General features: G+C 33.5%; 2 protein-coding genes and 1 pseudogene across 3 annotated transcripts in view; all 3 read left to right on the forward strand.

Moving 5' to 3' along the window:
• The window catches only part of LOC107645541 (condensin complex subunit 1), a 7,777-nt gene extending 5,613 nt beyond the window's left edge, over window positions 1–2,164 (forward strand). Inside the window, exons 13-18 of the mRNA XM_021105402.1 lie at window positions 592–757; window positions 836–1,013; window positions 1,319–1,489; window positions 1,564–1,702; window positions 1,806–1,872; window positions 2,138–2,164. Of these exons, the coding sequence (XP_020961061.1) occupies window positions 592–757; window positions 836–1,013; window positions 1,319–1,489; window positions 1,564–1,702; window positions 1,806–1,872; window positions 2,138–2,164 (748 nt within the window). The remainder of the gene's footprint in view (window positions 1–591; window positions 758–835; window positions 1,014–1,318; window positions 1,490–1,563; window positions 1,703–1,805; window positions 1,873–2,137) is intronic.
• Window positions 3,262–7,299, forward strand: LOC107645543 (cystathionine beta-lyase, chloroplastic). Of its 2 annotated transcripts, XM_016349598.2 has the most exons (14): window positions 3,309–3,434; window positions 3,538–3,610; window positions 3,758–3,926; window positions 4,003–4,115; window positions 4,298–4,368; window positions 4,477–4,568; window positions 4,902–4,989; window positions 5,129–5,240; window positions 5,413–5,509; window positions 5,724–5,805; window positions 6,021–6,138; window positions 6,369–6,476; window positions 6,557–6,659; window positions 6,896–7,299. In XM_016349598.2, the coding sequence occupies exons 3-14, from the start codon at window positions 3,875–3,877 to the stop codon at window positions 7,069–7,071; spliced, it is 1,212 nt and encodes a 403-aa protein (XP_016205084.1). In that variant the 5' UTR covers window positions 3,309–3,434; window positions 3,538–3,610; window positions 3,758–3,874; the 3' UTR covers window positions 7,072–7,299. The 2 variants fall into 2 exon arrangements, with proteins under 2 accessions (XP_016205083.1, XP_016205084.1); XM_016349597.2 differs by lacking the exon at window positions 3,538–3,610 and having other exon boundaries at window positions 3,262–3,434.
• On the forward strand, window positions 11,446–13,395 carry LOC107645544 (annotated as a pseudogene).

Below are 17,422 nucleotides of genomic sequence, written 5' to 3' on the forward strand. Positions count from 1 at the left end.
GGTGTAGCTTGTCATAATCAAACAATGAAAAGTTTCACATGTTAACACAAATGCTTTGAACTTTTGTATTCTTTTACATAGCATCCCTTCAGGATGATTTTCTGATAAAGAGCAATTGTTCTTATGAACAACCATATTTTTCCCTCTATCTCCCACCATGGTGGAATTCTAATGCATTTGAAGTTGATACAGCCATTAACTTTGCCAAACAAACTGAACCTCATTTTCTATTAGGGTGGCTACTTTCATGAAGACGTCTTCATGTGAAGATGATATTGCGAACCGTTAGATGGTTCAGTCAACCATCTCAAACCATCTAACAATTCACAATATCATTTTCACATGAAGATATCTTCATAGAAGTAATCACCTTCTATTGAATATATAATGAGAATCTGAATGTAGACTTATTAGATTATTAGCTTCTTCCTTTCTCGAGTGATATGTACTGCATATCTTGTGAAGTATAAAAAACTCTCTATTATTTGTAAAATGGATGGGTTTGTTTATGGCTTTACACTTTTGCTGCTCAGTTCTAATTTCCAAATGTTTTTTCCCCTCCCCTCTCATTTATAAATTAATTCTTGCTTCTTACTTTTCTGCAGACGTCAGACAATGGGAACACATATCCTATTGTCTCTCTCAGCTAGCATTTACTGAAAAAGGGATGAAAAAACTCATAGAGTTATTTAAGACATATGAGCATGCCTTGTCAGAGGATTCTGTTATGGATCATTTCAGGAGCATCTTAAACAAGGTAATCATGTTTTTCCGTTGCCCTTGGTTAAGTGAAAATGGCTAAAGTTGAATCCTGTCTGCTTTAAATTGAGATCAGGGGAAGAAGTTTACAAAACCTGAACTCAAATCTTGCATTGAGGAGTTTGAGGATAAGCTGAATAAGTTTCACATGGAAAGAAAGGAGCAAGAAGTTACCACTAGAAATGCCAGAATTCATCAGCAGAAAATTAGCAGCAGGGAAGGTTTTGTTGTAGCTACAACATCAGAAGAACCGGGTAACATTTGTTCAACTTCAAATTTTCCGATCTATCTATTATAGTATTATATAGCGTCTTTCTAATTTCACTGCATTGGCAGTCATGGTAATCATTGCTGATCAATGAATTCATTTTATGTTTTTGTTCAGTTTCGGTTGGCATGATTACATGACTGATTAGAGCAAAGTTTTTTAATATGAAACTTCTATTTTGCCTTGTGATTTATGTGGCACTTCCTGCATTTTCAAGAATATCTGCATATTTTAATAAAGAATTTTGTTTGTCAGAAAAGCACAAGTCTGATGACAATGTTGTATGTGCAGATGAAACAGATGGGGAAGTTATTGATCCAGGCACCAAAATGACTGCTTCGCCTTCAAATGATAAATCAAAAGGGAGACCTTTTAGGTCAGAAGATCATTCGGGTTCCTCGAGCGAGCTGATAGAATCAGATCAAGATGATGCCGAGGTCTCATCTGTGGTTAAAACTAAAGGTTAGTGTATACACAAGTTTTGGTGAATCTGTCTGATTTGAGAAATACAACTAACTAGAGGCTGTAAATTATAGGATTTTCCCAGTCCAGAACTAAGAAAAGCGGCATAAAGGACAACAATGGGAATATGTCCAGAACTAAGAAAAACATCATGAAAGATGGAAATGGTGATGTCTCTGTGACCAAAACTAGGCGCAATACCCGATCAAGGAGGTATGCATTCCCTGCATACAATTTTTATACCTTTGGCTTGTATCTATGTTAGTAAAAGTATATGCTAACAGTATAGTTTTGCACCTTGGCCTTGTTCTGTAAGGAGGACAAATATCAATACATTTGAATTGAGAAAGAAAAGAGAAGTGAAACAACTCTTTGTGGCTGAAGTTCTTGAGTGATATTGCTCTCAGCATCTTGATATATTATTCCAATACCATGACTTTTATCATTCAATACAATATGGTTATCATTACTAGGATTATACTAATCACATGGGGTAAGATTTTACTGACATGCTTAATGTTATCAATAGCTCTGCATAATGCTGTTTAATATTTGTCTGCTTGGTTTTTAGATCATGCAAATATGTGTAAATGAACCAGTTTTTGAATACATAAATCTGTTATGATTCATTTTTGTACCTTAATGCAGGTAGATGAAGGGGTTCAGCTTGAGTGATGAAGTCAATTTGTATGTGATTTTATTAGTTGTTACTTGATAGTGGAAATACATATATTACTGTGTTATAGTAAATAGTAGCAAATGAAGTGTTGAACAGTGGAAAGAAGGGGTACAGAGGAAAGACCAAGTTGCAGCTGAGGTTGGCTTGTATTATTGTCAAGCTTGGAATTTGTATCCCCAATGCACTTTACCTCTTGGAAGACCAACTAATGTAATTCCTAGATGTATTAGTATTTGGATTTTGTAATTATAGTTAAATTTTATTAATTAATTTTGGTTGTGTTTCAATAATTTGAAGTACTAAGGAAAAAAAGTACAAAATTCCAATAAATTTATCTTGCTTGAAGTTACCCAAATTTAAATCCTACTTTTTATTTTTTTGGTTTTTGCTAAAGTCAATGGATTGTTTTATACGAGAATAAATCTTTTTAATTTTTTTTAATTCATGTTGTAAATTGTGATATCTCATTATATATTTTTAAGTGAGAAAAAAATGTGATAAAAGATATAAAAAATTATATTTGACAACATCATTTGAAAGAAAAAAAATTAAAAAATATATTTTGCTTTATACTTCTAGACACTTAAAATTTGAGGTGGAATGATGAAGTGGTAGAAAGTGAATGGGATAATGAATATATGAGAAAATAATAGTAATTATGAACTAAGGAAAACTTTAGATGCGGATTTTGGATTTTCATTATTGAAAGTGATCTGATAATTTTTTTAAATGATGTCAAAGAGAGGTTAACTTTAAGTTTTAATAGAGGGAAGTAAGTTTCATAAATTAACAAAGCTATACCAGCAATTAAAAAATGAACTCATCAATATATTATAATTTGGTTATTCTTTCTCTTTCGTAATTAACGATTAAGAATATTTTTGTTATGTGTTTTTATTTTTTAGTTTTACTTTTATTTTAGAATCTTATGGAAAAAAAATATGTAAAAACAAAAATTTTATTTAACTTTTTTGAGTTTCTCATTACCTTTTCCCCTATTTTCTTTCTCATTGTATCTTCTTCTTTTTTTAGTATTGCTTTTCATTTTTGAATTTTGAGTATATAACTAAGTAACTAACTATATAAAGTTCTTGTCTTTATAAGAGGCGGCACTGCTGGTTGAGTAATGCCCCAGACAACATTAATTTTAGTATAATCCAACTCCGAATCAAACGCTTCAAAAGATTCCAACTTTCCATCATGATTTCTTCATCCATCTCTCTCAGACCCTTCCTTCACTCCATTGTTCTTCATCACCACCATCAGGTAAAAACCCTTGTCCTTTCTTAGTACCATATTCTCATTTTGCCTTATTTTCTGTTTGTTTCCTGAAAAAAGAAACATTCTTTCACTCTTTATATTCATTCAGCAAAATGGGGTGCAGTGTATGGCTCTGATACATGGCTGAGCTGCGCAAAAATGTGGTCTTGAGGCTTTGAGAAGTGAGAATTTTCTCACCCCATGATTTTGGGAAACTTGATTCCGGGACCATTTTTATTTCAATCAGAAGCTTCGAATTTTTCTTTTCAATGATGATAATCCATTTTGAATCATGCTTCTCATTCTGTCATTGGTGTGATCTGTTACAGAGAACAACTGCTTCAAACAGTTGGGCCTGCTTGGCTTTTGAGAATTCAGCAAATTTCGGCACAAAGAGAGTGATCTTTGCAAAGGGTTTCAGGCTGAATTGCTTGGTTGATAAAGTGATGGATGGGACCACATCATCTTTGGTGAATGATGCAGTGGATTGTTTTGCTGGTATGTGCTGCAAACCAGACTTTACAAAATGTTGTTTTATGTTTTATGTGTAAATCCTAGTCATCTCTGTTTGCAGAAGAGGAAATTTTGGAGCCTAATATCTCAACATTGGTTATGAATTTCGAGAATGAGTCTGATCCTTTTGGAGCAGTCAGTAATCCGCTCTATCAGACTGCTACTTTTAAGCAGGTGAAGCTTTGATTTTTTGATACTGACTGTGACATGAACCTTTTGAATGTATTTGGACATAAATGTGTCTAGATACATTGATTTTCTGATGTACTGGAAAAGTAAGAGTACTAATTGGAATGGAGGGAGTAGTTTTCTCTTGATCTCATTATGTTTATTGACCAGTACTCCTATTCATGCAGCCTAATGCAATAGAAAATGGTCCCTATGATTATACCAGAAGTGGAAATCCCACTCGAGATGCTTTAGAAAGGTTCGCTGTGTCCCGTTAGTTCTGTTTGTTTACCATTGCAACTGCCAATATTGCGGCATTAATGTTTTCTTTTCTCACCATGTTTTACCTTGCATGCTGTGTTCTCAGTTTGTTGGCGAAACTTGATAAGGGGGATAGAGCCCTATGCTTCACCAGTGGAATGGCTGCTCTGAGTGCTGTTTCTCATCTTGTTCAAGCTGGTGCCTTTTCTTTCTTCATTGTGCTATAATCTGGTTTTTCTTCATTTTTAGTTGTGAAATTTAGATTAGATTCATCACTGAATATTTAAGAATATGAGTAGTTTCATTCTTTGGAGTTGGAGTCTCTGCATGCATTCACTCATGCAGTGCAGTGTCATCACTATTTGTATTTTCCCTAGATTATTCGTTTGTTGGATTCATTTTGAAAACTTACTGATTGATGCACTATGGGACTGAAAGCCATGAATTCTCAGAGGACTGTTCTTTTTCCCCCTTATTGATGCAAAAATTATATTTTCTGATATTTGGCACTGATAATATAATATAATGTAGGTGAGGAAATTGTTGCTGGAGATGATCTATATGGTGGAACAGACAGGTTGCTGTCCCGAGTAACTCCAAAGAATGGCATTGTGGTCAAGTTAGTCTAACTTGTCAGTTATGCTTGTTCATTTTTTTCCATAACCAGTAATTAATTATGGCAACAAACCAATCAAGTTTGTTTGTTCCATGAAGTAAAAGACCAATTGCTGATTGTAGTTGAATTCTTACGTTTGCAGACGGGTAAATACAACTGATCTTAATGAGGTTGCATCTGCTATTGGACCCCGGACTAAGCTTGTGTGGCTTGAGAGCCCAACCAATCCTCGACTACAAATTACTGATATTCGAGTATGATGCTGAATGTGAAATTCTGAATTTTTAGTGTTGTTACCTGATGTTTTTTGCTGTTATCAGCTATGAAGTCCTTTATAATCATGATTTTGGCTTTGACTATGGAATATTCTTTGGTGGTTTCTTCTCACAATAATGATATTTTTACCCTTTCTTAATTCATTCACAGAAAATATCTGAGATGGCTCATGCACATGGTGCTCTGGTGTTGGTGGATAATAGTATAATGTCACCTGTGTTGTCTCGGCCATTAGAACTTGGAGCAGGTATAAGCATTATTATTAATTTTTTATTATTATTTGACGGTATAAGCGTTACAAGGCAATGGCAATAAACATATTCTCCCACTTCTCTTGTATTTTATGTTTTGGTCACTTGATACTGTATTCTTATCCTAATATTTACTCCATTTTTGTTGAGTAGAAATATATATTGGATAAGATAAAATGAAAAGCTTTGACTCTTTATTGTCCCCTGCAGATATTGTTATGCACTCAGCTACCAAATTTATTTCTGGACATAGCGATATTATGGCTGGTGTGCTTGCTGTGAAAGATGAAAGGTGGTTCCTGATTTTCAGATATTAAATATGTTAAATATGAAAAAAAAAGAGAAAATATTGATGTTTTCCCTCTTTACCCCCTTATTTTCTCGCATTTGTACTTGTTAGTATTTGTTGAACTTACAGTAGCAGTGTTATTTAACTGGTTAGTCCATCACATTACTCACTATTCATCCTTTCCAAAATCTTTACCTCTTTTCATTAAACCTCTTAAGGTTGGGAAAAGAGTTATATTTCTTGCAAAATGCAGAGGGTTCAGGCTTGGCTCCATTTGACTGTTGGCTCTGTATGCGAGGAATCAAGACGATGTCCCTGCGAGTTGAGAAACAACAGGTTCTTCTTGAAACATCTTTTTGTACTCGAAGTGCTTCTACTATTTATCTGTTAATGCATGTCAGATCTTGTCCATTAAACACCCAATTAACCAAAATACCAGTAACCAAAGACATTATTGCTTTCCTTAATATATATATATATAATGGTGATGCAGAGTGAAGATGGTTTGGTTGGTGACATGTTTTCCCCCTAACAACAATGTTGTAACTTTGAGTCAATATGTGCAGGATAATGCTCAGAAGATTGCCGAGTTCCTTGCCTCCCATCCTCTAGTGAAGAAAGTAAACTATGCTGGTCTGCCTGGTCATCCTGGACACGATTTACACTACTCGCAGGTATCATATATATATTGAAATTAAAGATTGTTGTTGCTATGCCTGGAATTGATTATCATATATTCTCTGGTTCCTTGCAGGCAAAAGGTGCAGGATCTGTGCTTAGCTTTTTAACAGGTTCCCTGGCACTCTCAAAGCATATTGTTGAAACTACCAAGTACTTCAGCATAACTGTCAGTTTCGGTAATGATCATTCCACACAATGCTTCTAAAAAATTAACATAGTTTTCGATTGGCAGAATAGATAAGATCTCTTTGTGAAGTTCAAAATTTGAACATTGATAACTATGCCTAGTCTTATAGTACTGTTTCAACATTATTATGTTTATTGCACCTACTGAGAAGCTCCATGATGCAAGTGCAACTTACTAGAAATGATTCAGTTTCACAGTTGTGACTGTTATTCTTCTTGTTGGCAGGAAGTGTGAAGTCCCTCATCAGTTTGCCGTGTTTCATGTCGCACGCAAGCATACCATCGGTGGTTCGTGAAGAAAGAGGCTTAACCGAAGATCTAGTGCGCATATCTGTGGGGATTGAGGATGTGAATGATCTCATTTCTGATCTAGACAATGCCCTTAGAACTGGCCCTGTGTAATTTCTTCTAAATATTCAGTTTTAGTTAGTTGGATTGTAATTCCAAAAATGAAAAAAAAAAAAGGTTTTTGGAAACATGGGTTTCTCATCCTACATTGGGGTGCCTTGAGGGTGCAAGGAAACTTCAATGTATTTTATTATGTAAAATATGGAAAAAAATATTATTATCAGCACTGTAGCTTCTTTTGGCTCTTACTGCAATTAAAGTATCCAAAGCTTTTTTCTATTTTGATCATGAACCATGATTTAAAATTTGAAGTATCAATATAATTTTAAGTCTGCAACTTTATCCTAAAGCCTACAAATTGGTTGATGTGTATATATAAAGATAGTTGGTGATGAAACTATTAAATAAATGAATTGGTTGTCTAAATAAATTACTGTAGAAAGAGGGACGCTCTTTTAATGTTGATATGTGTTTGTGTTTTTGAAAAATCATAACTAATTTTCTAGTTAATACGAATCTTAATAATTCCATTTATTATATTTACATAACTTTTAATCCCTTATCAATTCAATCACTATTGAGTTAGTAATTCACTTTCAAAGTTTTTATTTAGTTTCAAGAAAATCCGATTTCCAGCCGGCAGTTTAGTATCTCAAAATCCAACCCAACCCCCTACCTCAACGTGTCGAAACCCAGAAGTTAAATGCGACACCCCTCTTTATTCTTTAATTCACAGCAGCGATGGTGACATCAGTTCTCTCGGAGCGGAAGAACAGCAACCTCAGCATCAATTATAGCTTTTTCGAACAATAAAGTGGCAGCGACTAAAACAGATATATTTGTTGTAATAAGTTAAAAAATATGTGTGGGTCTGACGCTCTGATCTCACGGTCATTGTTCATCCACCAGACTTTGGTTCCTGTCTCCTTAAGAACTCAAGGATACAGATGTACGAGCCTATAGAACAGATCCTGTTCAAGTAAGGTCGTGACCTTGTATTTCACTCTTTGATTATATAAATTTTCTTGTCTTGCTAAGAACAAGCGATGTGAGACTAACTTCGCTTCCCTTGTTAATAGAGGTGTACATGGCCTGGCCCGGCCCGGCCCTGAACATTTTAGGGACTAATTTAGTGTGATTTCATCGGGTTTAGGGCCGGGGAAGGGTCTCAAAAATATACCCGGTTATTATTTCGGGTCGAGTCCGGGCCATAGCTCGGGTCACCCGAACTCGGTCCGGTGGCATGGTCATCATACATAATTAATATTTTGTGTTATTAGTGATGGATGATGGTTATTCTTATGTGGAATTTAAATATTGTAAACCTTAATATTTTGTGTTATTAGGCATTATAAGATTATAAGTTAATGTTTTATATTTAAAATGTATAAGATTTTAGACTAATGCATAATATTGTGTTATTTGTATTGATTTAAATATTTGGTGTTATTAGACAATATTAGTATTGATTATGGTTTAGGGTTGGTTCTTGTTATTTTTTTTAAGTGAATTTTACTATGTGAATTGTGAAATAATGGTTGGAGATTAGGTGATTTTTACATGCTAAAGACCCGATTTTCACCCGACCCGAAGGTGCGTAGGTTTCATTGGGTCTAAAATTGGGTTAAGGTCTAAAAATTAGGCCCGGTCTATATTTCAGGTCGAGCCTGAGTTAAGCCAAACCCGGTGTAGCCCGGCCCATGTACACCCCTACTTGTTAACCTCACCAGTTACTCTCTCTCTCTCTGGAATTGTATTTATTGATTTAAGATCCCCCAATACATATGCCAATAATGAATAAGTTGCAGTTGCAGCTGCAGCTCATATTTACTGCACAAAGAGAGAGTAATGCTTTATAAAAACTGGTGGGAGTATTTTTGGTGCATCATCGAATAAATAGCATGAGAAAGATTGTATACTAGTTAAAATTGCTGTAGAAAACTTGACTGGTGGTCTTAAACCTTTGTCTCAAAGTCTCTTATCCTATTATTAATAACCTTAATCGCAACACTGCATAATCATTACCGTCTCCTATTTTATGCATTTTTCCCCCCTACTATTCCTCAAAGATAGTAAGTGGTTTCCATCTTATTTTTTTGGTGGCATGTGAAAGTGACTTATGTTTCAATAAATTACATGGTCTTACAATATAACATTTGGAACAGGTCCTATTAACCAGATTGTGTTGATTTGAATGAGCTTGATGAGCTGCATTGATTTCGGGTTTGCTAGTTTGTCAATTTATAATATGTTTATGTGCCTCTATTTCGATTGCATTGGTTACAAAGATCTTAAGCATTATATCTGTCAAGGCATTTTCACTGTGTTGCATTGACTTAGCTTCCTAGAATGTTCTATTTGGGAGTTGCTTCAGTCCTTAACACTGCATTTGTCTGACAGAATTGGGTGTCTCTTTTATCTGAAAAATTGTCAAATCAGCCTAACATTATTAGTCTTAGATATAATTACTCAAGTCAAAAACTCTGCAATACGTGTTCCTTGTTGGGCTCAATTGCAGGTTTACTATTATTGGTACTGAAGGTTGACCAATTGCCCCCTTTGAAGTACAAGAACCAAAGGGATGTTGGCAATGACAAGTTATGATGATTGATGAAAAAGACTAAATTTTGTATCACCCCCATGAATTTNGTATAAGATTATCTTCTTAAGTTGGATGAATTCTATTATCTATGCAGTGAAATTCTACCTTAGAATAAAAGCATACAATGAACACATGATATCCAAGTCAGATTATTATTCACCTAATGAAAATTCAAAGATACTTTCAATCTCCTTATTTTATTTTGAAAGCTTAATTTTTGTAGGTTAAACGTGAACCTGAAATGCTACAGGATGAGAACAACATAAAAAAGATTTCTACCTTTTATTACCATTTTTTTCTTAGTTTTTCTTTTGAAATTTGAAAAGGGTTATGAGTAAAGCAACAAAGTAGATGATAAGACAGATACTTTAGCTTTAACATGTAGCTCAGACCCACAAAGGAACAATGGAATTGTGACCTGTGCTTTTGGTGTCACAAAGTTATGAGTTGGCTATCCTTAGTGGTCCTTAACTCTTTAATGAAATGTCTGTTTCAATCTGTTTGTAAGGGTAGAAAAGAAACGATGGCAACTTGTTCCATATTTTGCAGTTTTGCCTTGATTATTTCTTATCATCCCACATTGTTATGTTTGTAATTGCCCTACATTATTGGCACCTATACCCTTCCCTTTCACTCTATTTATTCATTTAGAGTGATTCTTTTGAACAGTTTTTATCTGAGCTTAACTTGCTAAGATTCACATAATGTGGCATGTAATGTCATTAAGGTATATTATTAATTGGATGGTGATAGATGTTACTGGTTGATGATTATCATGCTAATTACACTTAAAGAGACATGACAATATTCTTAAGAATTAAGTGTACCACTATAAGGACCATGACAATGACAAATAAATGAAGACAAAAGATTCACATGAGCACATCATAATCTTATTTGGATTCTTTATTAATCTCATCTAATCAAACATGAAATACCAGTAATTCTCTCATTCACACCATTATTGCCAGAACTCAACAAAGTTTAAAAATAAGGTACTCATCACCTCATCATCAAACTTAAAGCTTAAGTAATTTTTTGAAATCTATTAATCATAAGTGGTATTTTTGGATGCTTGTGTTGGAAAGTGAAGATATATTGGCTTAAAAGGTGAAGTTGCTAAGTGCTAACTGACTGCACTATTGGCTTTCTATATATTATATATATTTATGCTTTAATTGAGAGCAAAGAAGTTCAAACTCACCATCTAAATGACATTGATGCTAATAAATATGAAAAACAACAGCTTGTGGACTAACACAATTTTGTAATTCCTTTCTCTTGTTGTGATTGATTTGGTTCTTTTTGTCTTTCTGGCATTGAATGAAAATGTAACACTACACATGGTAGTTGAAGAAGATGGCTTTGCTGTTATACTTTCATTTATTCAAAGACATAAAGAAATATTATTTGTGGTTGCATCTAACAAGTTACTAATAACTAGGCCAAATGAAAAATCCAAATTAATGCCAATAGTAGAAATTTAAATGCATGAATGCTTACAAATTAAAATACAAGACTGTGGATTCAAGATAAAGTGATAAACTAAAATTGAAGTAAGCACAGTCTTCTAAACTTGGAATACTGTAAAAAATGTGTAGCTTAACACTACTGAAGAAAAGACACAGAAACAAGTATAAACAACAAAAATAACAATACTTTAGACTTAAGTATGTTATTACAAAAATAATACTAAGTTCACCCTAGGAAAGGAACAGGAATCTTCCAATGATCAAGTGTCTTGAAAACATGGACCCTTGTCAATTCCCAATAATTTTTAAAAAAATGGTCCTAACCTTGATTTTTATTTATTTATTTACTTACTTTTTTTTCCTAACTCTCAATTGAATTGATATTATTTCTTCAACTTCCCTCTCCAACCTACTTGAATTGAAAGCTCCTTTCCACCACCTTTTTCTCTCAAACACAAATTCCTTCTTTCTATGTCATACTTTCCATCTAAGCCTCCAAAAGCATCTTCATCATAATACCCCTACAAATCTACAACAACTACTATTTCACACAAAGAATACATTCATATCAGACAACTAACCCAAAAAGCTTGGAGAGAGAAAGGAAGGGAAAAAAAAAAAACCTTTTTTAGGAGAAAGTAAGCTAAAACAACAATCACACCACACCCATTTCTCATTTCATCAGTTTAGTTTGTTTACTTATTTTTCTGCTAAACTTTGTTGTTGCATTCATCATGGGTTGCACAGCATCAAGAACCACCACCATAGTTGCAAACACAACCTCAGAGGATCCTTCCTGCTTCAAATTGTTTCAATTCTTCACCAAAGGTTCCCAAAGCTATGTCACTCCAAATGCCTCTTGTCCATCACCCTCCAACAAAAAAGGGTGACACACACCACCTTGTGTTCCTCACTTCCACCACCTATGGCTCCCTTCTCCTGATTGACCAAAAAGATTCCAACTTTATGAAGGATTCACCACCATCACATGCTGCTGATGAGTCTCAAAAAACTGAGCAGCAAGAACAATCATCACTCTCCCCAGATTCAGTCATCAACACATGGGAACTTATGCATGACTTGGATGAAGAAGCAAAAGAACAAGAACAAGATCTTACCCACCTTCACATTACTACTTCTTCCATTGTTGGTGGTGGTATCTCACACAAAACAAGTTCATCATGCAGGTACACAACCTTTGACGGCTCTGCAAGGAAGAAGCTTCTAGATTCATTTGAGTCACTGAAAGAAGCCTCATCCTCATCAGAAAAACTCAACATGGAAAGTGAAAACCTTTCTTCAAAGAAGCCACTTTGGCAGCACTTGTCTGAAGAAGCTTTGCTTGCAAAACTGGACCCAAGTGTTGCTTGGAGTTACAGGCGCGCTTTGTCTTCAAGACAACTAGGTAGCAACACCAACATCAACATCATCATCACCAACAACAATAATCTATATAATAATGGTGTCAGATCAATGGGGTCTAGTCCTTTGTATTCTTCTTGTTCTTCTTCTTCAACTACTACTTCATTTGCTAATAATAATAGCAACAGTGTGTGCCATTTGCCTGGAACTGAAGACAGAATAGTGGTTTATTGCACAAGTTTGAGAGGGATCAGAAAGACCTTTGAAGATTGCTGTTCAGTGAGGATGATACTAAGAGGTTTCAGGGTTGCTGTTGATGAGAGAGACATCTCAATGGACTCATCTTATAGGAAGGAGCTTCAGGATGCTCTTGGTGTTAAAGCAGTGACACTGCCACAGGTTTTCATAAGAGGGAACCATGTTGGGAATGCTGAGGATCTTAAGAAGCTGAATGAGAATGGAGACTTGGCAAGGCTCTTGAGGGGTTTCCCTGTTCATGATCCTGGTTTTGTGTGTGAGAATTGTGGTGATGCAAGGTTTGTTCCATGTCCTAACTGTAGTGGTAGCAGAAAGGTTTTTGAGGAGAAAGAAGGAGGATTGAGAAGGTGCCCAGATTGTAATGAAAATGGCTTGATAAGATGTTCAAGATGCTGCTCATGATTGCTGCCCAAGGTAATCAAACTCAAGAGTTGAATTAAACTCCTATAGCTTAGATAATTTGAATCTTAAAGCTCATAAACTAGATCTGAGACATAAAGTTATAAATTTGTAAAAGCTCATATGTTAACTCAAGAGTTTGATAAGCTGAAGGTACTGGTTGGTGCTTATAAATTCACAAGTTTATAAATTTGAGGCTTTTTTTTTGTGTTAAGTCTATTTGTCACTGATAAATTTTGACAATTACTATGGTCTATGAATGCATAATTTCATTTTTCAATTTCATGCTTTATTTTTTTGGTATTTGTGTTATGCCTGATTTTTCATATGTATTGATTAGTTTTCCAATTTCTAGTGTTTGAAGCTGCCATGTACCTTTTTATGGCATAATATGCAATTATCAAGACAATAAAATGAATCAACAAAAATGCTATTGGAGATGTGTACTACTAGTACAAACTGCAACCTCTCCCTATTTGATTTCACATATCATGTTTGTTTGTATCATATACAAACAGAAGTAATAATATGTGGAATTTAGTGGGATTGGTTATGATTTTCTGAGTTTTAAAGCTTTGTCAGTTTCAGCCAATATAGGATGACACTGTTTACTGAGAGGGTCAATGTCATTAAAACATGGATCCGTATGGTTCAGTCTTCACGTTCAGACCATTATTGTGTGTGTCTACCTGCTACTCTGCCCTCCTCTATGTACTACCCAATTACCATTTCATCAATTTAAGAACATGAACAGTGTCTTCTTCTTTTTTTTTTTTTTATAAGCAATGTTTAAATGCCATGCAATTAACATTATTAAAAGAAGATTGCTAGCACTAATTTGAGTAAGTTAATTAATAAGGTGGTATTGATAGTAGAATACACCTGAAGCTGGAAAACATTGGGAACTGAGAAGTGATTTAATTAAATAAATGACAAATATGACAAAGTCATTAGTTCTATGTATGAATTCCTAATCTTCTATTCTTCCATAATCTCTTTATTTAAATGATACTAATACAGATACTTCTTGTATACTATAAACTATAAAGTCCTCTTTTCAAAGCATCGAATAGTTAATGGATTTGGGCCTACGAGCCCAGCCCAGAAAGTCAGAAGCGGTGGTCCCAAAAGCTTATAGAACAGTAAAATAGTCATGAAAAGTAAATTAAAAACTAAAAAGAGAACTAATTAAAATTTAATGACTAAAACTGCTACTTTAAATAAGTAGGTGTACCTAGAATGATTACTGCCCCCTAATAATTTAGACATTATTATTAGAAAAGAGTGTTATTCTTTTTTTTAGGTCCTTTTTCTTTGTGGTATGTTTAGTCACCAAAAATTAAAATTTGATTTAGATAACAAGTATATATCAAGTGTTCTTATTCTTAGGATACTTATGGAGGAATTAAATATAGAAAGTGGTCGTTTCTTAAATCACTTAAGAACTATGCTCTGAATTTAATCTTTTTGAGGCAATTTGAATGCAATAATAAAAGAGTTTAATTTTGATGTGACGATAGTATAAAGTATTTTATATAGTCGTACGATTACATTTATTTTTTTAATAACTATTAATGCAGTTAATATAAAAAATTGTTATTTTTATTGATATAATATTATACAATTAGATGTACGTATAAATTTTTTTTTACACCGATAATATATCAGAATTAAATTTATAATAAAAATAAAGGAGAGATTAATATTTTTTTTTTCATGACAAGTAAGTAACCTTAAAATAGTACATTTTTATGGATCTTAAAATGTGGGAATCTAAAACTAGAACTGTCTCCGAGAAAGTTGTAGTTGAGGTTGAATTTGCTATGATCACTCACTCACTTGACTCAAACAGTGAACAGTGAGTAAGATAAGTGGTCACAGCCGGGTAACCAAAGCAGCATCCCACCCTCAAAGTTGAAACCACAAAGTAGAGAGTCTCTCTGTCACTTCCAGATTTTTACTAGTACAGTACTAGTTCTAGTTTTTGAATGCAAATTTGTTCAATCAAAAATAGGATTCAGTTTCAGTTAACTGTATTTAATATTACCTTAAATAAAAAACTTTTTTCTTCTACTCTCATATATATTTAAATTTATATTTTCAATTAAAAACATTATCCAAACTGAAAAAGGCTTTATGTTTGAATATTAAAGAAAAAGAAAATTATAAGGTACAGATCTTAAATATGTACAGATTTAAAGATTTGTTTACTTAAACCACACTTTCTAAAGCCATATTTTTCACTTAAAACCGTAGCTCTTCACAAAGAAAAACGTCACCTAATGGAAAAAAGTAAATTAGAAGATTTAAGAGAAGAAATAATTAAGTTATCAAAATTAATAGATCAAAAATTAATGATTTTAACTAATGTTAACTGTAATGACACCGAATTCTTAAAATCAATACAAAATGATTTTTCTCAAAATCTTTATTTTACTATAAGTTTTATTGAAGGACTTCAAAAACCTGAAAAAACTTATTTTTCACACGGAATTTCTAAGAAATGTTACCATGGAAATGATTCCCCACATCTTTATCATATTTTTAACCCACAATTAAATTTTATAGTAGATATGCTTGAAGAAATATTAGTATCTATAAAATTTCAAAGAAATAAGGAAAAAGAAAATCCCAAAGAAGAAAAATTTCAAAATATAATCAACATAACAGATTTAAAAGTAAAACCACCACTAAAATTATGAATATTGAAGAAAAATTAGAAGAAGTTACAATGCTTTTTAAACAATTAAAAATGGCTCAAGAAAATAATATTATGGAACAGGGATTTCAGATAGAAGAAGAATTAGTAAATTCTGAAAATATAGAAAATGAAGAACACATCCTAGATTATTCAAGTGACGAAGAACCAGCAATTCCAATACAAGTAAAAAATGAAGTTGGAACATCTAGGGATAATCAATCTCAATTTAAATGGGAAACAGGTTTTGATAATTATGCTTTTAAAAAAGGATTTATAAATAAAGATTCAAAATATTCAAAAACACCATCAAAATACAGGATGTATAAATTATATTTCTGATCAAGGATTTTTAAAGAATATAACAGAATACACTAAAAGCTTATTTCCAAAAATAAGTACTAAAAAAGAATGGAAATGGGATGAAAAAGATAGTATGCAAATTCAAAGGATTAAAGAGTTATGTGAAAAACTTCCAAAACTTTATATTCCAGAAGAAAATGACTACTTAATAGTAGAAACAGATGCTTCAGACATAACCTGGTCAGGATGTCTAAAAGCTAAGAAAGCTATAAAAAGTTTGGAACAAGAAAAAGAATCACTAGATTCTAAAGATTTCCCAAAGGAATTACTTTGCAGGTATATTTCAGGGACTTTTACTCCAACAGAACAGAGATATACCACTCATGAAAAGGAAACTCTAGCAGCAATTAAATCTCTTAAGAAATGGAAAATTGATTTACTACCCAGAGAATTTACATTAAGGACAGATTCAAGCTACCTAACAGGTTTCATACGATATAATTTAAAAGTTGATTATAACCATGGACGATTGGTAAGATGGCAATTATTTTTGTTACAATATCCAATAAAAATTAAATATATTAAGGGTGACAAAAATGTTATTGCAGAGACATTAACAAGAGAATGGAGTTCGTCTACAACACATTAGATCAAGAAATTCAAAAGTATGAGCAAGAACTCGAAAAATGCAAGCATTGTCAGCAAATAAAGACACAGATCCAATCTCTCAAGAAGGCCATCGAAACAATGAAATCAACACAACAAGCAAAACCATCAGAGTTCAGCCAGCTAAGCGTGGTGGACAAATCAGGTGAAGAAAAAATTCCAGAAAATAAAACAATTGCTGAAATCATTAAAAAATTCACCCAAGATAAAAAATATTATGTAATTTATAATGGCCCCATGAAAGGAGTATATGATGCCTGGGAAAAAGCAGCACCATTTACACATCAATCAAGGATAATTCATAAAGGAGGGTTTCTAACACTGGAAGAGGCAAAGGAATCCTTCAGGGAATATGAAGCTCTCCATCCAGAGCAAACCTTAAAAAGAGCAGATAAAGCTCCAGTTCAAACCCAGAGAACAGGGATAATAAGAAACATTCCTACAAGGGCTGAAATCAAGGAAAAGAAAAGGGTCTGTAGATCTAATCTCAGAGAAACCCTTAACATAGTCCTGAATTGGACTGAAGAAAAAAGGGCAATTTTGGAATATTATCCTGTTGCCAAAGAACAGCTAATAAAGTTGGTTATATTTCCAGATGCTTCCCCATCTGGCACCTATCAGTTTTTCCAGTATGGATTAATTGAT

This window comes from Arachis ipaensis, chromosome B06 (genome assembly GCF_000816755.2).
Source record: "Arachis ipaensis cultivar K30076 chromosome B06, Araip1.1, whole genome shotgun sequence".
NCBI classification, from domain to species: domain Eukaryota; kingdom Viridiplantae; phylum Streptophyta; class Magnoliopsida; order Fabales; family Fabaceae; genus Arachis; species Arachis ipaensis.